The 24,944-nt window shown below is 42.5% G+C and overlaps 3 protein-coding genes and 1 pseudogene across 5 annotated transcripts in view; 2 read left to right on the plus strand and 2 right to left on the minus strand.

Moving 5' to 3' along the window:
* Positions 1-6,724, plus strand: part of LOC117407634 (piggyBac transposable element-derived protein 4-like) — a 60,269-nt gene extending 53,545 nt beyond the window's left edge. The window contains exons 1-3 of one of the 3 annotated variants that reach the window (XM_059017953.1): positions 63-311; positions 1,243-1,440; positions 4,571-6,724. In XM_059017953.1, coding sequence (XP_058873936.1) covers positions 1,281-1,440; positions 4,571-6,714 — 2,304 coding nt within the window. In that variant the 5' untranslated portion in view covers positions 63-311; positions 1,243-1,280 and the 3' untranslated portion in view covers positions 6,715-6,724. Of the gene's footprint in view, positions 1-62; positions 312-1,242; positions 1,441-4,570 lie in introns of those variants that run through there. The other 2 variants (XM_059017952.1, XM_059017954.1) reach the window with 2 other exon arrangements.
* A 2,688-nt stretch (positions 6,725-9,412) lies between these two features.
* Positions 9,413-19,953, minus strand: LOC117407733 (zinc finger protein OZF-like). Its single transcript, XM_059018052.1, has 2 exons — positions 19,865-19,953; positions 9,413-12,708 (listed from the first exon to the last, which is right to left on the minus strand). The coding sequence occupies exon 2, from the start codon at positions 12,651-12,653 to the stop codon at positions 11,286-11,288; it is 1,368 nt and encodes a 455-aa protein (XP_058874035.1). The 5' UTR covers positions 12,654-12,708; positions 19,865-19,953; the 3' UTR covers positions 9,413-11,285.
* On the minus strand, positions 15,080-19,947 carry LOC131724946 (zinc finger protein 879-like; annotated as a pseudogene).
* Positions 19,954-24,822: 4,869 nt separating the features above from the next.
* Positions 24,823-24,944, plus strand: part of LOC117962850 (zinc finger protein 583-like) — a 37,815-nt gene continuing 37,693 nt past the window's right edge. The window contains exon 1 of the mRNA XM_059018079.1: positions 24,823-24,887. The gene's annotated coding sequence lies outside the window, so the exon portion shown is untranslated. The remainder of the gene's footprint in view (positions 24,888-24,944) is intronic.

The raw sequence follows: 24,944 nt of genomic DNA on the forward strand, positions 1-24,944 counted from the left end.
GCGCTGTGTTTTTATCACGAAATGTCCTTCCGTGGATCCGGAATGGCGCCGGTTTCGTCTCTCTGGTTTGCGCTTCACGTGTTCAATCATTGGCTTTGTTTTTCCAAACTGCTGCTCGTTCTTTTGAGAGTGTGGGCCATTGTGTTGTGCTTAATTTATTAACAGTTTGGACTTTTGTTTTCTTTCTTGTTTATATCTGAATGGTTTTATTTAAAGTGACGGTTTAGATGAGAAACAGAAGTCTCCAGATCGACTAAAGAAAGAAACAAAAACAACTTTACGCCGAGAGAGAGAGAGAGAGAGAGAGAGAGGTAAACAAAACGTGTCGTAGTTTAATTCATGTCTTTTTTTTTCATAGTACAGTACAGTCGATTTCAAAACGTTATCTGAAAACACAACTTCACGATTTGAATTACATGTATAGTTACAGGAGATCTTTCTGATGCGGGTGTACCGCAGGTAGGGGTTGTGTAGGAAGGTGGGATTCAAACGTAATTTTAAATTTCAACAAACAAAATCCGAAGTAGATTTATGAAGGGTTATATCTAAACGTTTTGCATCACCGATAATTTTAGGATTGAGACAAAAAAAACAAAACTATATTAACATAATTTAGATCTGTTATTCTGTAATCGTAGTACAGTATTTCATGTCAGAGTTTGAAATGTAAATGTGTTTCATTTTTTGGTCAGTTTTTGTTTAAGTATATGTAAAAATGCGACGCGGTATGTAATTCAATATGTTATGATAACGTGATTCGGCAGGTTTCATTCGACTTTAAAACGCTCAGTAAGTCCCCGACCTGCGGCAGGATCTCCCAAAAGTATGTTGGGGGTTGTCTTCTCTTTCAGGGATCCAGGGTGACACGCGTAACCCAACGTTAATGAGGGTGATTCAACCCCGTCGATGTGTTCCATAATAACTTCTCATGCATGTAGACATGTGTCTGATATTAAAGGTTTATCTGATGTAACAAACGTTAATAGAAGAATCTCCGTGATTTAGGGGTGGAGTAGCCTTGCATGCCTTTTGAAAGATGCTTCAGTCTGTTGCAGGACACAGAGGAATTCATATTACAAAGGTGCAGCAGATATCAAGAACATTTCAAATAAGGCTTGATGTGTGATTTTAAATACTATTGGATTAATACATAATATAGTTTACTAAAGTTGTGAGTTCTGTGAAAATTCAAAAAAACAACATTGTTTATGCAAACTAACAGTCTTGTCTCCTTTTCTTCAGTGAGAACGGATCAGCCTCACTCAAAGGAAGTTTCTGAGATGGAAGCAGCTCACATCAGCCCAGAGCTTCCTATGCGATGGGTTATTTCTGCAGACAGGACTGTTGAGATCAAGGAGGAAGTGACTGAGCTGGGGTGTGACCAGGCCAATGAGCGGATCCTGCAGGAGGAAACCCCACCTTCTAGCGTCACTGAGAGAGGTAGGGCTGTCAATTAAGCCTCCAAATAGCAATTGATTAATTGGGCACACAAAATCGAATCCTTTGATCATTTTAATATCATTGCTGTTCAGTAAAAGCTTGAGCACAATGATTGAATACGAAGGGTAATTACGCCTTGGTAGCGCCAGGAGAAAATAAACACAACAAGCCTAAAAGCAAGTTTAACATAGAGGGGTGTTACTGAAATACTTATTCCAAACACATTACAGTACTTTGGAATGTAATCTATATAAGATAGACACGAGTTTATGAAAACCGTCTTTTTATTTTTTATTCAGTGACAGCATCACGCGTTGCATCTTGTTAATACTGTACCACCTAACCTTCACTGTCAGTGAAACACACAATGTGGAAATCCCTGCCTAAAACATCATTATCATAATAATCTCAATGCTAAAACAGCATACATCAGTCCAGTATTGTTCAGCAACTGATATTATGCATGTAGTTTGAACTGTACCTTTCTAGCAGAGCGCTGTCCCAAGGACAGCACAGGACAGCACAGGTCAGTGAGTCTTGTGTCCTGTGCTGTCCTGGCTGTGCTGAGTCTTGTGTCCTGTGCTTTCCTGGCTGTGCTGAGTCTTGTGTCCTGTGCTGTCCTGGCTGTGTTGAGTCTTGTGTCCTGTGCTGTCCTGGCTGTGCTGAGTCTTGTGTCCTGTGCTGTCCTGGCTGTGCTGAGTCTTGTGTCCTGTGCTGTCCTGACTGTGCTGAGTCTTGTGTCCTGTGCTTTCCTGGCGAGGCTGTGTGGTCCAGTGGTTAAAGAAAAGGGCTTGTAACCAGGCGCTCCCGGGTTCAAATCCCACCTCAGCCACTGACTCACTGTGTGACCCTGAGCAAGTCACTTAACCTCCTTGTGCTCCGTCTTTCGGGTGAGACGTAGTTGTAAGTGACTCTGCAGCTGATGCATAGTTCACACACCCTAGTCTCTGTAAGTCGCCTTGGATAAAGGCGTCTGCTAAATAAACTAATAATAATAATAATAATAATAATAATAGGTTGAGTCTTGTGTCCTGTGGCAGTGCCCTGGCTCTCTCGTGAGTGTCTGGTGTAGGCTCTTCATACTGTGCCTGCGTCCTTATTAAAATCCATATCTTAGAACAGATACCTTTATTACTGTAACTGAATTTCATCTTCATTAATCAGGCAATTGATCATCATTTAACTTCACAAACGAGCCTACACTAACAATCCTATGCAGCTATAAACAATAGCATTTGAAACTGGAGATGGAAACTTTAAATGCAGCGTTGCACAGTAAACTTATGAGAATCTGAGAATGTATTGTTTAGAAATACAAGATTGGGAAACTTAACAAATACATGACACTGTAGGATTTAAAGAGTATATTGTTAAGTAAGTACAGGTTAACAGAAACGTATGCTGATCTGACAGAATTCCTGTGGTGCTCTAAGTGGGGCCTGTAGCAATTCACTCCTGGTTTACTGTGAAACCTTACTGGACCGACCAGACCCAACATCAAATACATTCAAATAATCTTCTATAATTAATATATGCAGTATTGTTTGACACAATTAATGTATTCTCTCTAAATAGTAAATCTACTAAATAACAATTTGTGCTGGTGGCACACCAAAAACAATTCTACCAGTTTTCTGAATGAATTGCCTTCATCGTAGTGCTAACTGTGCTGTGTAAAAGAAACAGCTTGACGTTCTGTTCTTAATTGAACATGGAGTCGCATGGCGTGTATTTCACTATCAGCACACATCTCCTGATATTGAGATGAAGCAGACCAGGGGCAATGAAATTCATTTTCTATCAATCATTTTTACTTAAAACATGGGAGGTTGGCAAGGGATACAGAAAGAATGACAGCAAAGAACTAATTTTATATACTTCACTTATAATGTAGATTGTAATAGACTTGATTATGTTATGTGTTCTATTCTAAATTCTAGGCTATTTAAAAGTACTGCTCTTAGAATATCCAGGTTTTTCAGATTGAAGGCTTTCCTGCATGCGCTGGTCACCTGATCCGGTTTCATGTGGCTGTGTCCTGGTCGTAGGTCAAGTTTCCTTCCCTCTTCTACAGAATCAGACTCAGCAGGCAGTCCAGCATCAATGTGGTCTGGCTCTTGTGTTGTCCAAAACACAGTTGGACAACAGTGTGGGCAGCAGTGTGGAGTAGTGGTTAGGGCTCTGGACTGTTGACCGGAGGGTCGTGGGTTCAATCCCAGGTGCTGCTGTACCCTTGAGCAAGGTACTTTACCTAGATTGCTCCAGTAAAAACCCAACTGTATAAATGGGGAATTGTATGTAAAAATAATGTGATATCTTGTAACAATTGTAAGTCGCCCTGGATAAGGGCGTCTGCTAAGAAATCAAATGTATTATTTTAATCACTGTTGTTGGAAAGTCAATGTTTTGCGCAAGTAGCTGCTTGAGAAAATTGCAGTGATAAAACCACCACAGTGAGCAAACTGCATTCCCATCTTTGCCAGCTGTGCGCTTATCATACAGTAGGATCCTGTTCTGTTTCCTTGTCACATCAAAGATGTTGCACATCTGCAGATGGAGATTGAAATTGAAGTAATCCACATGGCAGTGTATCAGTTTGTAAAACAGATGCAGAATTGCTTGGCAGTAATTTTGACATAAAACTGCTATTTTTACTCCTTGATTTGGTGATGTAGCAGCTGAGGATGAAGGTTCACACTGGGACTCCACAGGTGACTCCAACAGGTCCTGTCTGGGGTCTCCATGCCTCAGCCACTTCTATCAGGGTCTCCCTTCTATCTGAGAATCCATGATAATTCCATGCTCTTTTCTTTCAGGGCTGTTCTTCATAAGGCTTGTAGCCGCATTCTTTAGCAGCATGTTTGCAGTTTCTCCAGCTCTATCTATAGCTTTCTCAGGCTCGTCATCTCTTTATTTTCTTTTTCCTTTTAGATTTTAAGGAGTGCAGGTACCCGTTGGTACCTCCTGTATTAGATGCCATGTTGTAATGTGCACTCCAGGTTAGAATGCTGAGACAAGTTATGAAAAAATGTGCTTTGTGGTCAATAGCAGGCATTCGGGGGCACGTTTTTATAAGGTGTGTAATGCATCATATGTAAAATTAAAAAGATGTCTTCTGGTTTTTTTTTAGGTACTGGTATGACACTGGTACGTCTTGGTAGAAGAGAAGAATCAGAAATGGCATCTTCTCACATTAAAGAGGAGACTCCTGAACTGGAACCTGTCCTCGCCAAAGAAGAAGTCACAGTGCTGGGACCTGTCCACCTTGAAGAGAAGAGTCCTGTATTCGACCTTTTGCGGTCCTGTTTCGGATCTGGTCCGACATCGCAAAAATCTCTTTCCAGTCCGTTGTCGGACCCTGTCCGACATTGCCGAAAAAGGCAGAAAAAAACCAAGACAACTAATTCCCTAATCGTCTCTGATCAGAGAGAAGGCGGAAACAACCAAATAGACCATTTACAAACTGAGGAAAGCCGAATTGAACAGACAGAGACTGAGACGCACAGAGAAAAACTGGCACAGAGCAGGCAGAGAGAGTCACTGCAGCCTGAAGAACTTGCACAGATGATGGATGAGGCAGAAAGTCCAGACGAAAGCGGTTTGGATGATGATTTTGATCAATCCAGCGACGAGGAGGCAGTAAATTTTTTGCTTAATGAGGACTCTGAGGAATCCGAGAAATGTGACCACGAACCAGACACACAGCCGGAGGAGGGATGGAAACAAGCACCTGTAAGCGCGGATGCTTTCACAAAACTCCCATTTACTGTGAGAAATAAGGGATTTCAAGGGAGTACGACTTTGAGAACCGAACTGGAGTTTTTTCAGCTGTTTTTCACAGACGCTCTGTGCACTGAAATTGTAAATGAAACCAACAGACATGCGAGTGTAAAACTAACAGGACCGCGGTGTCACAACTCTATTTGGAACTCCTGGAAACCTGTTACGTTACCTGAGATGAAGGCGTTTTTTGGTGTCGTGCTGAACATGGGACTGAACGTAAAAACGGACATAAAAGAATACTTCTCTGGGGAATGGCCCGACAGAATGCCGTTTTTCAAAGATGTGTTCAAGAGATCGCGTTTCTTGCAGATATTTTGGATGCTGCACCTTTGCCCTCCCCCCACCCAGGTGCCTCAGACTGCTTTTGTTAGCAGAGGACAAAAGGTCAGGAATGTGGTCAGCTACATAGACTCAAAATGCCGCGAGCTGTTTATCCCAGGTAGAGACATTTGCATTGATGAGAGCACCGTTGGCTTCAAAGGAAGAATTATCTTCAAGTGCTACAATCCTCAGAAGCCTACCAAGTGGGGGATGCGTGTGTTTGTTTTAGCTGACTGTGAAACGGGTTATGTCTCTGCTATTGTTCCTTACTTTGGCAGCCCAACGACAGACTCCCTGCCAAGACCTGACATGCAGTTCTCATCAAGGATTGTCCTTCACCTGTGTAAAACATTGCTGAGGACAACAAACGGACACGGCTTTCATTTGTTTACAGACAGATTTTACACGGGGTACGACCTGGCCATGGAGCTGCTCAAAATAAAAATCCACCTTACTGGAACAATAATGGCCAACAGAAGAGGATTGCCAGCACCCGTGAAGCAAGGTCTCAAACTGAAAACAAACGAGCCAGTCTCATTCAGCAAGGACAACAAGGTCATGGTGCTGGGATGGAAGGACAAACGGCTAGTGCTCATGTTGAGCACCTTCCATGGCAGCGACTGTGAGAAGGTACAACGCACCATCAAGAGAGGAGCAATTGAAGAGCTGGAGAAGCCTTCAGTGATCTGTGATTACACCAGCAAGATGGGTGCAGTGGACCGGGCGGATCACTACTGTGCCAGCTACGCTTTCTCGAGAAAGTCTGTGAAGTGGTGGAGGAAGATGTTCTTTTGGCTACTGGAAGTAGCCATTGTGAACAGTGCTATCCTGTTCAATTTGATGAAGGTAGAATCTGGACAGTTACCGGTCCGCCATAAAACCTTCAGGAAAGCCTTACTGGTACAACTGGTGGGAAATGTTCGCAACACTGGCTCGAGAAAACGCGGTCGTCCGTCATCCGTAGACAGAGAAGACAGACTGAATGGAAAGACACATTTCCTCGCCAAAAAGGAATCGAAGAGCACCAAAGACTGCACAGTGTGCAGTGACAGAAAGAAAAAAGGGGGGAGGAGAGAGACTGTGTGGTTCTGCAAAACCTGCTCAAGGAAGCCAGGGTTACACCCAGGTGACTGTTTTGAAAGGTTCCACACCATGGACAAATACAGGTGATTTCTGTGTGTAGGGGGGTGTGGAGGGGGGTGCGGAGGGTGTTGGGGGGGTGCGGAGGGTGTTGGTGGTGGGATGGTGGGGGGTGCGGAGGGTGTTGGGGGTGGGGGGTGCGGAGGAGGGGTGTGGGGGGTGCGGAGGGTGTTGGGGGTGGGGGGTGCGGAGGAGGGGTGTGGGGGGTGCGGAGGGTGTTGGGGGTGGGGGGTGCGGAGGAGGGGTGTGGGGGGTGTTGGGGGGTGCGGAGGGTGTTGATGGTGGGGGGTGCGGAGGGTGTTGGGGGTGCGGTGGGGGGTGCGGAGGGTGTTGGGGGGTGCGGAGGGTGTTGGGATGGTGGGGGGTGCGGAGGGTGTTGGTGGTGGGATGGTGGGGGGTGCGGAGGGTGTTGGGTGTTGGGGTGTGGAGGGTGCTGGGGGGTGCGGAGGGTGTTGGGGGGTGGGGTGGTGGGGGGTGCGGAGGGTGTGGGGGGTGCGGTGGGGGTGCGGAGGGTGTTGGGGGTGCGGTGGGGGGGTGCGGTGGGGGGTGCGGAGGGTGTTGGGGGTGGGGGGTGCGCAGGGTGTTGGGGGTGGGGGGTGCGGAGGGTGATGGTGGGGGGTGCGGAGGGGGGGTGTGGGGGGTGTGGTGGGGGGTGCGGAGGGTGTTGGGGGTGGGGGGTGCGGAGGGTGTTGGGGTGTGGAGGGTGCTGGGGGGTGCGGAGGGTGTTGGGGTGTGGAGGGTGTTGGGGGGGTGCGGAGGGTGTTGGGGTGCGGAGGGTGTTGGGAGGTGCGGAGGGTGTTGGGGGTGTGGAGGGTGCTGGGGGGTGCGGAGGGTGTTGGGGGTGGGATGGTGGGGGGTGCGGAGGGTGTTGGGGGGGTGCGGAGGGTGTTGGGGGTGGGATGGTGGGGGGTGCGGAGGGTGTTGGGGGTGCGGAGGGTGTTGGGGGGGGTGCGGAGGGTGTTGGGGGGTGCGGAGGGTGTTGGGGGTGGGATGCTGGGGGGTGCGGAGGGTGTTGGGGGTGCGGAGGGTGTTGGGGGGGGGGTGCGGAGGGTGTTGGGGGTGGGGGGTGGGGGAGTTCACAATAAATTACTTGTCTCTCTCCATATGTGTTAAAATTCCAACTGTTCTAATTAGCGTTTCCAATTCACATATAATTCTATGACAACATGAAAACAACCATGGCTGTTCTGGTTTTAGACCTCACCTCACCTCACCTGACTGGTGACGACACATGTAGTGTGAAGTGAACCCACCTACTGTACCAGTGAAGCAGTGTGTGCTGGAAAGCCTTGTCAGAGCATGGGTCAGGTAGGGGCGCAGTGGCGACACCACCTGACAATCTCCTGTCTTTTTCGGAATTGTCAGCTCTTACCGTCGAGTAAAACGTAGTGTTTTGTGTTTAATATAAATACTCTCTGAAGTAAAGAGATTGTTGGGCTATCCGGGAGACTCACGAGGACATCCATCACTCCTGTCCTGAAAGAAAACCTCCAGTTCAAGTAGATATCGTGAACTTATCTTGTAACTGTATATTAAACTAAATGACATGCCGTGTCTAGAGGTGTAATTGCAATAACTGTATTACCGCATGTCTGATTATCTTTGAATGCCAATCTTTGTATAATGCAAGTGTAATAAATATGTTTGAATTGACTTTACTCACTGTTGTCAAGTATCATCAATAACATGGCTTAGGATGAGTAATAAAATGATTATAGCTGCTTCCACAATCCTTACAGACTCTTCTGCAGTTCTGACATGATTTAGTAAAGTTTTACACCCAAAATCATCGACGACTTCTCCAGCGATCTGTGATCTGAGAGAACTACAGTAACAAACAAAGATCAATCAAGCCCTTTTGAAGTTGAGAATGATGAACAATCTTACTTTACTGTTCCAACCAGCCTCAAACATTGGGTCAGGTTAATGAGACGCAAGTTTTAAATACAGAAGTGCTGAACATATCACCATTTGTAAGAAAACAGTAGCAAAAACCCCAAGGTTGCATTGTGTCATTGAAAATGGATTCAGCTGTAAAGCATGTTTTGTGAAACTGAACTGAAACTGGGTGTACTGGGTGTACTTGTTGAGGGATGGTCCAAGATTAACTGGTGTTCATAAGAAGCTGATGGGTTGTGTGGTATGGCGGCTATGTTGGGTGACATCATAATCACAAACTACGAAGATTACACTATTCTGGGACAGCCCCCTTGTACCCTAAAATTGTCAAACAAAAATTCCAAACTGTTCTGGAGCCGGAGAATGACACTATCTGGATCTCGGAATCCGCATATCCGAGCAAAACGAAATGACCCACATCGAGATGATTATTATTATTTATTTCTTAGCAGACGCCCTTATCCAGGGTGACTTACAATTGCCACAAGATATCACATTATTTTAACATACAATTACCCATTTATACAGTTGGGTTTTTACTGGAGCAATCTAGGTAAAGTACCTTGCTCAAGGGTACAGCAGCAGTATCCCCCACTTGGGACTGAAACCACGACCCTCCGGTCAAGAGTCCAGAGATTTAACCAAAGGGACCACACATCCAAATTTTGTGCAAATCCATTGAATGGGGTCAAAGTTAGTGAAGTACAGAAATCTGGGGTTTAACATTAAACTGCCTACTCAACCTTAACTATATATATGTTTAAGGATCTCAAATCAGTAGTGAATGCTTACTGTAGTACTCATAACAGGCAAAAAGAAACTCAACACATAAAAATGATTAAGTTTATTAAGACTCACAAAAGTAAGAATATAGAAGTTGTAAATCATGGTATCAGAATTATAAGTATACACACAAGCAGGAATCAAACATGGAAACACATGTTTTCATGAGCACGCTGTCTTCTGTATGTTTCCGTACAAGCACACGCAGGATTCACGCACATTACACACAGTGACGGGGTGAAGCAGCGTCTGTTGTGTGGGTTCGAATGAAGACGGCACTTTTGTTTCAACACGTTCAGTTGGGAAGCAGCTTCAATTGCATTTAGTATGAAGTTGTATTCTAGAGTTACTTCAGAACTTGTAGATAAACTCAATCAATGTTTAAATGGTTCAGACATTCACATTGTTTTCAAATGCACACAATAGCACCAGTTCAGTTAAAGTCTTATCTTCTTTCAATTGTTCAGAGTAGAATTGTTTGTATTTTTAATCTTAGCGTATTTTACTTGAATTTTAAAGTCTTTGAATCGTAACACTTATTCTGGAGACGTGGTCCTTGTTGGAATGCAGTTGGTCTTCTTTGTAACATGTAGAGTTGCAGGATGTAGCGGCGAGGAGTCTTCTTCAGGATGAGTCCAAATCCAAGAGTTCAAGATTAAAGAGGAGTTTACTTTGGTGATTCAATCACTTCCTGGTAAAACAGGAAGCTAATCCCTGACCGAAATCAGCCCTTTCATTGGCTTACAAAGTTTGCATGACGCTTCATTTTACACAAGCAATGTGCGTCATTAATACAGTGAGTCACCCTCCTCCATGGAGAGAGAAAGAGAGATAACAAGATTCGAAACATCTACAGAACAAAACTTCATTTTGTGCTAGCTAGTTATATTGATCACAGAAGGATAAACATGTCAGTTTCATTCTCCGAACTAAATTACCGTTACAAGCATATTAAACACGTTATAAAATAATTAAAGTAAAACTAATAATTTTTTACACTTTAACTTAATTAAAACACACTTTAAACTGCATCAACATTTCAATATATTAGGAAAATATATTTAAACTTGCATCTGCAAGATTTGTTAAAATGCTTCTAAAACCAGTTTAAATCAGTTAGGTTTTTACTTATTTGTTACGTTTCAATCTGATAGTTTCAGTAAATCTAAAACCCTGAGATTGTTCCACAAGTTAATATTACACCCTCGTGAAGGTCTGTTTATCAATTAACTTTTAGAATAAAGAGATTAGGAATTTCTATTCACTTAAACATTCCATGTTTCATGGTAACAATTCATTTTATGGATTGAAAGTCATGGCACCTCGTATCCACCAGGTGTCGCACTTCTCAACCCTTTATAGGAAGAACATTGCACATTGGCTTTCAAACAGGCATTCTTAATTAACAGATTAGTCAGCCATGAAGAAACAGCAGGTAAGCTAAACTAAAACCAATTTAAATCTTTACGACCCTCTGTTACTAATATCCAGTCCTTTGAAGCAGATCTCGAGTGTTATGGGAGAAGGTTGGGGGAAGACACACTTAATTAACATCACAGCATCTTAAGCCTCATAGTTTAAGATTTGAAATGTCATTTTATAAAGTACATTCAATTACAACTATGACTTTCTCCCACGGCGTATACGTTGAATATACAGACTTCTCAGGGGTTGGAGGCACTCGGCTTCACCTCGTATCACACAATGCTCCGAGGCGTCTGTATATTCAATGGATTGCATACTAAGAATGTACTTTATAATGTAACGGCTTCAGAGCACTGTGTTTAATATCGATGAATCTGTATCATCCGTAGACATTCACCAGAGTTCTCACAGTTTTTATATTAAGCTGCTGTTGAAAAAGACTGGAATTTCTGAGTGCGGGTGAATGAACACACTCTCACATTCTGCCTAAACTTTCACAACTTGCATTTGTGTCTTTTAACAGAACCAGAGGCCATAAAAGACTTCCCACAGTGATGGCAGTGACGAGGTTTCTCTGCTGAGTGGCATAGCTGATGCCTTTTCAAGCTGTATAGCCATCCGAAACTCTTCCCACAGTCATTACAGTGATGTAAATTCTCTCCTGTGTGAATTAACTGGTGGTATTTCAAATTTCTTAACTGACTGAAACTCTTCCCACAGTCAGCACAGACATGTGGTTTCTCTCCAGTGTGGATTCGCTGGTGAGATTTCAGGTTTTGGAAATCTCTGAAACTCTTCCCACAGTCATCACAGTCATACGGTTTCTCTCCAGTGTGAATTCGCTGGTGTTTTTTCAAACAGGTTGACTGTCTGAAGCTCTTCCCACAGTCAGCACAGTGATATGGCTTCTCTCCTGTGTGGATTAACTGGTGCTTTTTAAGATGTGCTAACTGATTGAAACTGTTCCCACATTTACTACACAGATATGGTTTATGTCCTGTGTGAATTCGCTGGTGTCTTTTCAAGTTGCTTGAATCACTGAAACTCTTCCCACAGTCAGCACAGACATGTCGTTTATCTCCTATGTGAATTCGCTTGTGGTTTTTAAGATGTGCTAACTGATTGAAACTTTTCCCACATTTACTACACAGATACAGTTTCTCTCCTGTGTGGATTCGCTGGTGTCTTTTCAAGTTGCCTAACTGACTGAAACTCTTCCCACAGTCAGCACAGACATGTCGTTTCTCTCCAGTGTGGATTAACTGGTGAAGTTTCAGGTTTTTTAACTGTCTGAAACTCTTTCCACATTCTGTACAGGACAGAGAGCCCTGCAAGCTGCTTGTTTTAAAATGGTTACCCTCCTCTTTAACATGGACAGGGTCTAGTTCAGGAAGCTCCTCTTTAATGTGGACAGGCTCCATCTCTGAATCCTGCCTTTCACAAGGATAACCCAGCTGTACCTTCAGAACTCGCAAGTGGTGTTTCACGGTGCTGTGGTGTCTGAAATCTGCCCCGCATTCATGACAGTTATATGGAGTCTTTCCAGTGCCTGTTTGCTGCTGTCCATTCAGAATTCCTGACTCCCTGAAAGTCTTCACACATCCAGCACAGCGATGCAGAGTCTTTCCAGGAGATGTTTCAAGGTTTCCTTCAGGATTAAAACTCTCCCCACATCCAGGACAGGGAAGAGAGCCCTGCAAGCTGCTTAAGGGTTTAGAATTGAGAATAACCTTTTTAATATGGACTGATTCCAGTACAGGACTCTCCTCTTTAATATGGACTGATTCTAGTACAGGACTCTCCTCTTTAATATGGACTGATTCTAGTACAGGACTCTCCTTTTTAATATGGACAGGCTCCATCGTTGAATCTTCTCTTTCACAAGGATAATCCAGTTTTGTCTTCTGAACTAACACCCTAACAAAAAAACAACATAAAACACAATCTGTTGAGTGAGATGAAGGAGAGTTGGACCAAAATCACAGAATCAAAGACAGTTCTAAACAGAGAAATATTCAAACATGTATAAAAAACACCCACACATGTAACCACTCAAGCATAAGATCCTCAGGAATACTGCTTAGAAAATGACAGCATTTCTTTCACACAAGACAAAGGTTATTGTTGAAAAGGTTGACAGATTTTATAATGGTTTATTTTTAGTGCTGTGAAAGATTTGCATGTATACTTATTGGTGGTTGTAAGCACCCACAGAACTAACCAGGCAAGAGATGCAATAAACATGAATATAAAGTGTGTAAACTTCCATTCCCATGTAAACCCCCACATTAGATTTGTTTAAACAGTTCTGCCTGTCAGCATCATGTAGAGCTCCTTGAAACTAAAGCATGAATCTGAAAGGTCTCTACATGCAACGACAGAAACAGAGATCACTCCACACCACTATTGTGATTCTCAATCTCTATAACTTAGATCAGACTTGTGTTCAGTATTAAATAAACTGATATGACCAGAAACACACAATCAAACACAGAGCGGTGAAGCTGAATTAGGTCATCGTAACAAAGAAGTTCCAAGTCCCATGCAAGTTCATAACCCCTCAGCTCCAAGCTAGTGCCAGTGGAAGCACATACTGTTACTTTTTCCTCTAGATCAATCCTCAGAGAATGCAAAGTTGAAGAAATAGCCAGTTTGGATAGAACTATGTGGCACTTTAGCCTCAGCAAAGTGGCCATAAGCAATGCCTGAATGCATGACAAATGCAACTTCAAAAATCTGCCAAAAATCCCAAATCCCCGGATCCCATCATATTGTGCTTGATGCTTGTAGATCTCATCAACATCTACCCAAACATATCTTTGGGTGATTTTTTTGGAGTCCCCCCACGCAAGTTATTACAGCCTGAACTTTGTACAAACAGCAGAAATTCAAATTTCAAAGGGGTTTAATGACCAGTGGTGGGACTTGAAACCAAATGTTTTTCACAGAATTTGGAACACTGGTACCTAAGGGTCTTACAGCAATGCTTACATTGTAGGACCCACATCCCCATACAGGGTAAAGGGTTAGGCTGAAGATCGAATTAAACCCATCAGTTACCCCTCGTCTGGCAATTTGCCAGAAGTGAGTAGGGTGTTCCTAGTATTTATTTCTGAAAAGCCCTGTTCAATACGAGTAGAAAAAGGTGCTACACATGATGGTAGCATCTAAATTGCACCCAGGGTGATTTTTCTGTTCAAGGTCACTTTCTCACTTTAGGTTGACCTTTGAAAGGTCACAGGTTGAAGGGGACATTTAAAAAAATGGCTATCATTTCTGAACTCAGCATGTCAAAAAAAAACCCCAGGTGAATTTTTCTAGGAAAATCTGAGACGGACGGGCAACGAAATGTCCCTTTTCTGGTTGAGCTGGCGTGGAATGACCCACAGGTTTTGTGTTATTCTGTCCAGTAGTTTTTGAGCTACTTTTAAATAACTGGTGTTTTTTTTGTCTAAGTTTGGTGTGTATTTTTATTATTCACCTGTAGCTAAAAAAAAAACTGCTGGACAGTTATTACTGAAATTTGGCAAGTTACTGCATCCAAGTAGTCTTTAGTGCCTTTCGTGGATGAGGAGGTTTAAAAATGTGTAGTTCGGTACTCAATAACAGGCGCCATTTGTGGAGCCCACTCAGTACTGAATACATTGCGGAGATGCTGTGTTGCAGCGCCAGGATATACCGGTATTTTTTTTAATGACAATACAAAACATTGTTAATATAAAGCGACTGACTGTTATTTGTGCGAATTAATGCTTGATTATGTCAAGAAACATTTTGCCAGGGCGAGCGTGAACACGTTAAAAGCATTGCGAGCGCGCTGTGAAAGAGCTCTACGGGCTCCAGTAATGGATCCACTGTTTACTAACTCCACCCACTTGTGACATCATTTTCCTATCCTTCTTTGTGTAGTCCTAGCTAGGTACTAGGAACAAAAACCATGCCAGTTTTGATGATACAGTTCAAATACGCATACACAGGAAACGTGCCCACCAGCATGTATGTTGAAGTGGAAGAGGACAAGATCGAGAGCACACTTGTACTTGACGTTACATCAGTTTTACATATTTAATAATTTATTTGTTTGTTTGTTTGCTTGCTTACAGTGTTGGCCACATCATCACCCCATTATCTCCCCTCTCTCTCCCCTCTCTCTCTCCCCTCTCCTCTCTCTCCTCTCTCTCCCCTCTCCTCTCTCTCCTCTCTCTCCCCTCTCCTCTCTCTCCTCTCTCCCCTCTCTCTCTCTCTCCTTTCATGATCACCATATAATTTGTTTTCTATAGACTTTTTGTTGTTGTTTTGCTATTCGTGGTTATACTGAATTCTATAACTTTTGTATATAAATCTAAAAGGTATTGACAATGTCGATCAACCCAGGGGACTTTTTCGACCCGAAAAAAGAAACAAGGACCAGGGGTCACAAATGGAGATTAGATAAAGGGGCATTCAGAACAGAAAATAGGAGGCACTTTTTTTTTTACACAGAGAATTGTGAGGGTCTGGAACCGACTCCCTAGTAATGTTGTTAAAGCTGACACCCTGGGATCCTTCAAGAAGCTGCTTGATGAGATTCTGGGATCAATAAGCTACTAACAACCAAACGAGCAAGATGGGCTGAATGGGGCCTCCTCTCGTTTGTAAACTTTCTTATGCTCTTAAACTTTCACAACTTGCAATTGCGTCTTTTAATAGAACAGGAAGATGTACAAGACATCCCACAGTGAGTGCATAATGTTTATCTGCTGTGTGGAGTCACTGGTGCCTTTTCAAGCTGTATGTCCATCTCAAACTCTTCCCAGTCTTTACAGTGATGTGGATTCGCTCCTGGGTGAATTCGCTGGTGAAATTTCAGGTTTTGTGAAATGCTTCCCACAGTCAACGCAGACATACGGTTTCTCTCAAGTGTGAATTCGCTGGTGTTTTTTCAAATAGCCTGACTGACCAAAGCTCTTCCCACAGTCAAGACAGTGATATGGCTTCTCTCCTGTGTGGATTAAGTTGTGCTTTAGAAGATGGGCTAACTGATTGAAACTTTTCCCACATTTACTACACAGGTACGGTTTATCTCCTGTGTGGATTCGATGGTGTGTTTTCAAGTTGCATGACTCACTAAAACTCTTCCCACACTCAGCACACACATGTCGTTTCTCTCCTGTGTGGATTTGCTGGTGGCTTTTAAGATCTCTTAGTCTCCTGAAACTCTTCCCACAGTCAGCACAGACATGTGCCTTCTCTCCTGTGTGAATTACTTGGTGGATTTTAAGATCTCCTAATCTCCTGAAACTCTTCCCACACTCAGCACAGACATATGGTTTCTCTCCTGTGTGGATTCGCTGGTGCATTTTCAAGTTGCCTGACTGACTGAAACTCTTCCCACAGTCAGCACAGACATATCGTTTCTCTCCAGTGTGGATTCGCTGGTGAAGTTTCAGGTTTCGTAACTGACTGAAACTTTTTCCACATTCTGTACAGGACAGAGAGCCCTGCAAGCTGCTTAAGAGATTAGAATTGAGAATAACCCTTTTAATATGGACTGATTCTGGTGCAGGACTCTCCTCTTTAATATGGACTGATTCTAGTACAGAACTCTCCTCTTTAATATGGACTGATTCTAGTGCAGGACTCTCCTCTTTAATATGGACTGATTCTAGTACAGAACTCTCCTCTTTAATATGGACTGATTCTAGTACAGGACTCTCCTCTTTAATATGGACTGATTCTAGTTCAGGACTCTCCTCTTTAATATGGACTGATTCTAGTACAGGACTCTCCTCTTTAATAGGGACTGATTCTAGTACAGGACTCTCCTCTTTAATATGGACTGATTCTAGTACAGGACTCTCCTCTTTAATATGGACTGATTCTAGTAAAGGACTCTCCTCTTTAATATGGACTGATTCTAGTTCAGGACTCTCCTCTTTAATATGTACTGATTCTAGTACAGGTCTCTCCTCTTTAATATGGACTGATTCTAGTACAGGACTCTCCTCTTTAATATGGACAGGCTCCATCACTGAATCTTCTCTTTCACAAGGATAATCCAGTTTTGTCTTCTTAACAAATGTCCTAAAAAATATCAAATACAATCTATTACCATTTCTTTGTTAAATTCTATGAACATGCCTTACCAACTCTAGACTCCATTCATTACCATGTTTGTTAAAGATTTGCATGTTATTGGTGCTTGTAAGCACCCAAAGAACTAACCAGACAAGAGATGCAATAAACATGAAATATAAAGTGTGTAAACTTCCATTCTCATGTAAACTCCCACATTAGATTTGTCTGAACAGTTCTGCCTGTCAGCATCATGTAGAGATCCTTGAAACTAAAGCATGAATCAGGGGGTCAGCTTCAACAACATAACTGGGGAGTTGGTTCCAGATTATTAATGTTGATAATCTCATCAATTTATAATGGAGGGTGACGATGAAATTCAACCTGCTCCAGAAGGTTTATAAAATCCACTGTGGACTCTTGAGAAGAGTCACGCTGTGTGTAAAATGTGTGAGGATCCAATCAAGTATTCAGGGAAGGAGGCTGTGTGGTCCAGTGGTTAAAGAAAAGGGCTTGTAACCAGGAGGTCCCCAGTTGAAATCCAACCTCAGCCACTGACTCATTGTGTGACCGTGAGCAAGTCACTTCACCTCCTTGTGCTCCGTCTTTCAGGTGAGACGTAATTGTAAGTGACTCTGCAGCTGATGCATAGATCACACACCCTAGTCTCTGTAAGTTGCCTTGGATAAAGCCATCTGCTAAACAAACAAATAAACAGGGAATACAACCAATCTGAGTGTCCATTTGAAACAACACCATCAGCGCATCTTGCCAATCCGTTACAGACTGAGTCAGATTGTTCAGCAAATTAAGGTATGATAACTCGATATACACAACCTGCACAAGAAACATGAAATCATTCAGAACTATGTGGAGCACGTGTGCGTGCTAGCAAAGCGTTACCTGTGCATCCCAGAGAGCAGACTCTGCTGACAGAGCGTTCTCCACTGCTGGAGATGTGGGGACAGCACAGAGAAGTGCACTCAAACCAGGACATGGAGACCGCTTAGTGTGCATCCCAGAGAGCAGACTCTGCTGACAGAGTGTTCTCCACTGCTGGAGATGTAGGGACAGCACAGAGAAGTGCACTCAAACCAGGACATGGAGACCGCTTAGTGTGCATCCCAGAGAGCAGACTCTGCTGACAAGAGTGTTCTTCACTGCTGGAGATATGGGGACAGCACAGAGAAGTGCACTCAAACCAGGACATGGAGACCGCTTAGTGTGCATCCCAGAGAGCAGACTCTGCTGACAGAGTGTTCTCCACTGCTGGAGATGTAGGGACAGCACAGAGAAGTGCACTCAAACCAGGACATGGAGACTGCTTAGTGTGCATCACAGAGAGCAGACTCTGCTGACAAGAGTGTTCTTCACTGCTGGAGATGTAGGGACAGCACAGAGAAGCGCACTCAAACCAGGACATGGAGACCGCTTAGTGTGCATCCCAGAGAGCAGACTCTGCTGACAGAGTGTTCTCCACTGCTGGAGATGTAGAGACAGCACAGAGAAGTGCACTCAAACCAGGACATGGAGACCGCTTAGTGTTCCGCAAGGAAAAACTACTAATATAAAAGAACTCTTTGTTTTCAAGAAGAATGTGCATTTAGAGAACTGTTTTTTTTTGGTCAGATTCATAACTTTTGCTGTCAAGAACTGTGCACATTTTTATTTTAGCTGAATTAATTTTATTATAATGTATTATACTGTATTATTATTTTTAGTGTTTGTTATTGTTATTGTTATTATTATTACAATTATTAACAGTATTTTCAAATGCAAAGAAAAAAATGTGGAATCGCTAAATGTGTGAATGAAAATATATAAAATATATTACAATGTGTAATATTGTAAATAGCAGAACAAACTCACTGCAATTTAAACTTGTACCATGTAATCATAAAAGCTGTGTGTGTTACATGCTGTCAGATCAGGACTTCACTAACACTGAGCATGGGAGCTGCAGCATGCTGTCAGATCAGGACTCCACTAACACTAAGCATGGGAGCTGCAGCATGCTGTCAGATCAGGACTCCACTAACACTGAGCATGGGAGCTGCAGCATGCTGTCAGATCAGGACTCCACTAACACTGAGCATGGGAGCTGAAGCGTGCTGTCAGATCAGAACTTCACTAACACTTAGCATGGGAGCTGCAGCGTGCTGTCAGATCAGGACTTCACTAACACTGAGCATGGGAGCTGCAGCATGCTGTTTCCATATTACAACTGGACTCAATTAAATGTGCCGTCACCAATTCAATACACAGCACCTGCAAAATAATTAAAATATAAACATGCTGAGTCCATTGCAGTCATCAGCTGTAGAGTCACAATAATACACAGCGCACACCCTCCTTTCCAGGGTCCAAGCTTCACTACAGTACAGAGCTGAGAAATAACATGAAAACTGACAGAGCAACTTATTCAACAAATCCACACTTCCAGATAAAGACTAGTGGGAAATGCTTTCCTAGAGCAGGACTGAGGCGTGCACTGACAGTGCGAGTCATAAACACACAGGCAGCGTTTCTCTCTGTATGTTTCTAATGCATGGCTGGTATTTGCACAGCGCGTACATTATCCTCGCACAGAAGCGCATCGGTTCAGTGTTCAGGACTGTCGAGTCTGCAGCGGAGCGGAGCGCAACCTCACACCGGAAACAAGAAGGACGGCTTGTTTGTTTACGTGGCGGCGGCGCGCGCGAACGCAAACGCTCCCGCGCAGCGCGGAGGGCTCGAGCGGTTGCTTGTTTTTAAAAATGTTTAAATGTTTGATATTAATTGAGCAGATTTTTTTTTTTTTAGGGGCAGCGGGCCGCGGTAATGTCCCTGGCCTCCCCGCCCTTTGTGTTTGTGTGTCATACATTTATTATTTTCGACCACGGAAAAAAAAAGACCAGCTTTCTTGAAATATTATTACACGAAGCAAATTGTTTTCAGTACAACTAATCAAATGTAAGTCTCTGTACCGGTTGACAAATGGAATACAATTGATTTATATGTAAAACAAACAAAAACTTACTCGTTTATTCCGCTACGATGGCCTCCTCACTCTCTCCTTCGGGTAAAAATATTGTGAGGGACCGAAGCGAAAACAAAACCCGCCCCCTCTCTCGCCTGCCATTGGCTGCGGGGTCATTCCGAACCGAGGAGCCCTCCGGTGATTGGACGGCCTGCGGCTCAATTCCCTGTGGCGATGTGGGGCATGGGAGGGATGATGGGAGCTGTAGCGCTGTGGCCGTTTACCGTATAACCAAGAAAACAGGAGCATTTTTATATGGTTTAGTGTAGTATTATTATTATTATTATTATTATTATTATTATTATTATATAATAATAATAATAATAATAATAATAATAATAATAATAATAATAATAATAATGTCTGTGGTGATATATGAAAACATGAGATTCATTTATGTATTTAAAATAAGGACACAGTTAATAGTTACATTAATTATATCAGTTCATAAAATGACCAAGGAAATGTTGGTTCATTTTCTAGAATAGCCGGTTCATTTATAAAGTGACAAATGGCTATTAATACCTTGTATCACTGTCATGTGTAATACAAACACATGAGTTAATATATTCATTTAAATCTGAATATTCACTTTCCAGATACCGTTTGGAGATTTAATAATCTCTCTCCCATTGAAATGAATGACAAACCTCTCCCTGCTATTCTCACGTCTCCCAGTAGATGGCGCCAGGCCTCCACGCAATTAGTGGCTGCAGGAAAACGACACAGCGCCAGAGTAACAAATCTGTGTGCAGTTTCACAGTCAATACGATTGCATGGGTGCATGTTTAATACATTGTTCCACTAGACTTCAGTTTAACAGTATTTTTGTTTGAGTCTAATCAATCGTGGGAAACCACTGAATCTACAATTGGATAAGAGCTTCTACAGAAACTACAATATTATTCCTGAGTGAATGTTTGCTACATTCTACCAGAGTTCAGCTTTCTGTGCAGAACTAGTTCATCAGAAACTAGATTGATGACTTTCCAGTTAGTTTACATTCCCCATTCTAGTTCCAGGCAGGCAGAACATTGCTTAAATTACTGGCTTTATTGTGTTCTAAACTCTTTTCAGAATGTAGTAAACTAACACAGACACCAAGAAGAAGGGATTATATTGTAGCGTCAAACTGAACAGGATTGTGGGCTCTGTCTGTCTGTCTGTGTAAATAGTGTGTGAGGTTGGCAGGAATGGGGCTCAAATCTATGCCTGACAGTAATCACAGGTGTGGACATTCTCCTTTTAGGTACCTGATTAGCTAACCGAGGGGACCAAGGCTCATTATGATCTTAAGGTCTGGATCCCTAGAGATGGAAAATATGTGACAGCCGTGTGTAACTCTTTGCCTTCTCTGAGTTATCACCACATTTTCAACCAATTAAGAGCTAAGCTGGCCAGTGCAGCAATCAGCATTCATTGATCTTCACTGGCAGTTTTGTTTTAGTCTACTTTGTCTTAATTTGTCTTCAAGCACTCGCATTTACTCACATATAAGATGACGGTGTGTTTTTCGCCTTGGATCAGGGCATCTGCTCAGAAATAAATAATAATAACTGTGCTTGCACTGTCGGGCTCATACGTATTGTGACAGAAAAAAGAAAGTCACCAAAAACAACAATTTCATACAGTATATGAAAAGCTAAATCGCCGAAAATAAACAAAAAATAATAATTAAACTCCAAAATAGCTAAAAATGAGCGCCGTCAAATAAAATGAATAAAAACCGAAAAAACCCTAGTCACATGTTTGTATTGTAGCGTGCACGGGGGCAGGGGTCGGGGCTGGTAGGTGACGTCATCTAAAACATGACGACATAAGCCCGATACAGCTCCCAGCTTCCTCCTGTGAGAAACCACTGCCTGCGGGGACCGTGGTTCACCACAGTATTATACTCGACAGTGATACAAGCTATTATTAGCCGTGTGTAACTTTATAAATGAACCGGCCTTTTCTATAAATGAACCAACATTTCTTTGTCGTTTTAACAACTGACAGATCAGCTGGTAACTGTTATGATTATTATTATTATTTATTTCTTAGCAGACGCCCTTATCCAGGGCGACTTACAATGGTTACAAGATATCACATTATTTTTACATACAATTACCCATTTATACAGTTGGGTTTTTACTGGAGCAATCTAGGTAAAGTACCTTGCTCAAGGGTACAACAGCAGTGTCCCCCACCTGGGATTGAACCCACGACCCTCCGGTCAAGAGTCCAGAGCCCTAACCACTACTCCACACTGCTGCCCTATTCCACACTGTTATCTGTGTGCTTGTTTTAATACATATATTAATCTACTGTTTTCAAATATCACCACATATAATAATAATAATAATAATAATAATAATAATAATAATAATAATAATAATAATAATAATAATAATAATACACTGAACTATACCCGAGTATAACAATTCGCCTGTTTTCTTGATTATATGGTAAACTGCCACAGAACTACACCTCCCGTCATGCCTCATTCCCCCATCGCCACGGGAAATTGAGCAGCACCGCATCCAATCATCGGAAGGCTTCTCGGTTCAGCATGGCCTCGCAGCCAATGGCAGGCGAGAGAGGGGGCGGGTTTGTTTTCGCTTCGGTCCCTCACAATATTGTTACCTGAAGGAGAGAGAGGAGGCTGGAGAGGCTGAATTAACGAGTAAGATTTTAAATATAAATTAATTGTATTCATTTTGTTAACCGGTACAGAGTTAGTTGTTAGTTTCATGTAATAATATTTTAAGAAAGTGGGTTCTTTTTTTTTTTTTGCCGTGGTCTCACACACACAGAGGCCCACCGAGAGGGCTGGGAGGCCGGGGAGATTTCCTCGCCCCCTGAAAAAAAAAAAAACAAAACAAAACTAACCAAAAAAAATCAATTCCGGTCAATTAATATCAAACATTTAAACATTTTTAAAAACGCGTAACCGCTCGAGCCCTCCGCGCTGCGCGGGAGCGTTTGCGTTCGCGCGCGCCGCCGCCACGTAAACAAACAAGCCGTCCTTGTTGTTTCCGGTGTGAGGCTGCGCTCCGCTCCGCTGCAGACTCGACAGTCCTGAACACTGAACCGATGCGCTTCTGTGCGAGGCTAATGTACGCGCTGTGCAAATACCAGCCATGCATTAGAAACATACAGAGAGAAACGCTGCCTGTGTGTTTATGACTCGCACTGTCAGTGCACGCCTCAGTCCTGCTCTAGGAAAGCATTTCCCACTAGTTTTGGATTTGTTGAATAAGTTGCTCTGTCAGTCTTAATGTTATTTCTCAGCTCTGTACTGCAGTGAAGCTTGGACCCTGGAAAGGAGGGGGAGCGCTGTGTATTATTGTGACTTATTTGGGTTGAATAGAAGAAAGTTCTATTTTTTTTTACTGAAAACACAAGATGATGATGCAGAGATCAAGGGTGACCTGCTTTGCTAATGTATTATACATATTGTTTTGTTTTAAGTCGGTCCCAACTGTAGCCGTTTGTCTTGAGCAAAACTGATAGTTAACATTACTACGTTGTAACGTGCCTCTTTTTCAGAAAGAACTTTTTGAAGTAATGCACTAGTAGCTGCAACCTTTTTCGTTTTTGATTGATGTCTGTCTAAATGCCGTATGTGATCCAATGAAACATTGCAGATTGTACAAAATAGTTTGCCACCAGTAGAATGCAAAATTATTGTACACGATCCGCTGCAGTAATTATTGTATTTTTGGAATGGGGGTGGGGGAGTCAGGATGCGGACGGCCGGTAATAAGAAATACTAACAATGTCAGTAACACAGCTGGCGTGGCGTGATGGAAACTGTTTCGCATAATAGGTGCACAGATTGTGTAAAATAGGAAGGGACGGCTGCTTTCGCTAGCAGAAGCAGGGCCGCGTAATTCATAAGTTGTAACCAACAGCAAGTTAACAAAAAAGAGAGAGAATTATTTCCATGTAAATAGGCCATAATGTTAATGTAGTTTTCAAAACTTGTTTTTGTTTTGATTATTTTATTTATTTATTTATTTATTTATTTATTTATTTATTTATTTATTTTCTTTAATTTACCGTTATGTTTACGCTGGAAATTAGTCAGATTTTACACAAACAAGGTCAAACAATAGTCCACGTTTTACTAAACATTTTAAAACTAATAAACAGACAATTACCATAATGAACATTATCGTAGCATGTTGCTTAAAACATAATAACACAATACATTCATAATACAGCTGAGTTCTTATCTATAAGCAGTAACACATTTAAAGCTTGGGACTCGCTGTCTGTAGCTTGGTGTTATTCGCTTTATTGTCAGCATGCTTGAAGTGACTGGAAGCCGAAATTACTTTTCTAAAACACACTTTTCTTATACCAATACGGTGCTGCTGAGCGGTAATCCGTTTGTTTGAAAACCAGGCTTTAATCACTGATAATACTAAGTGCACAGGCGGTGATTCTGTGAGCGCTCTGTGGCTCAAGCACGAATAGTGCAAATATATCACCTGTTCTGTCAAATATATAGTGTGGAGGCTTCACAATCACAACTGTTATTGCAGCGTTTACAAATATAAAATCCATTTCTACAGAGTCTCCCAGCTTTCTTCAAATGATTTTCTTTAGAATTTGTTAGGCTCAGTTTAATGGCATTATTCATTATTCTACCTGCAATGGAAATCTATCTATTTATACACTATTAAAAAAAACATGCTGGACATGTAGAGTTTTTTTATTGTTTGCAACTCTGATGCAGGATGCCAGTTCTTCTATAGTATTTGGATTTCACACACACTAACTCACACCTTTCTTGTGAAGCCCTTCAATCACACTGATCTAGTGCTGTGGGGTTTCTCTGTCCTCTCACAGATAATACTGTCCAGCGGTCTGCAGTTACAGAAGAGTGCTAATGGGGTTGAAATAGTCAGTGTTGATGTGGGGCAGAGGAGTCCACATCAATGAACTGTTGCTGTTGCTTTAAGGTGCCTGTTTACCTGGGAAGAAACAAGACTGCCAGAGCCGTGCTGCAGATATCCTGCTGACAATCCCTGAAGTGAGTTTCTTATTCTTTTACTCTTCAGTCCTGATTCAGCTTCACCGCTCTGTGTTT

This window comes from Acipenser ruthenus, chromosome 58 (genome assembly GCF_902713425.1).
Source record: "Acipenser ruthenus chromosome 58, fAciRut3.2 maternal haplotype, whole genome shotgun sequence".
NCBI classification, from domain to species: Eukaryota; Metazoa; Chordata; class Actinopteri; order Acipenseriformes; family Acipenseridae; genus Acipenser; species Acipenser ruthenus.

Bases quoted from the DNA above. Each gene is read 5' to 3' on its own strand.
- LOC117407733 (XM_059018052.1), bottom strand. From the start codon at position 12,653: ATGGAGCCTGTCCATATTAAAAAGGAGAGTCCTGTACTAGAATCAGTC.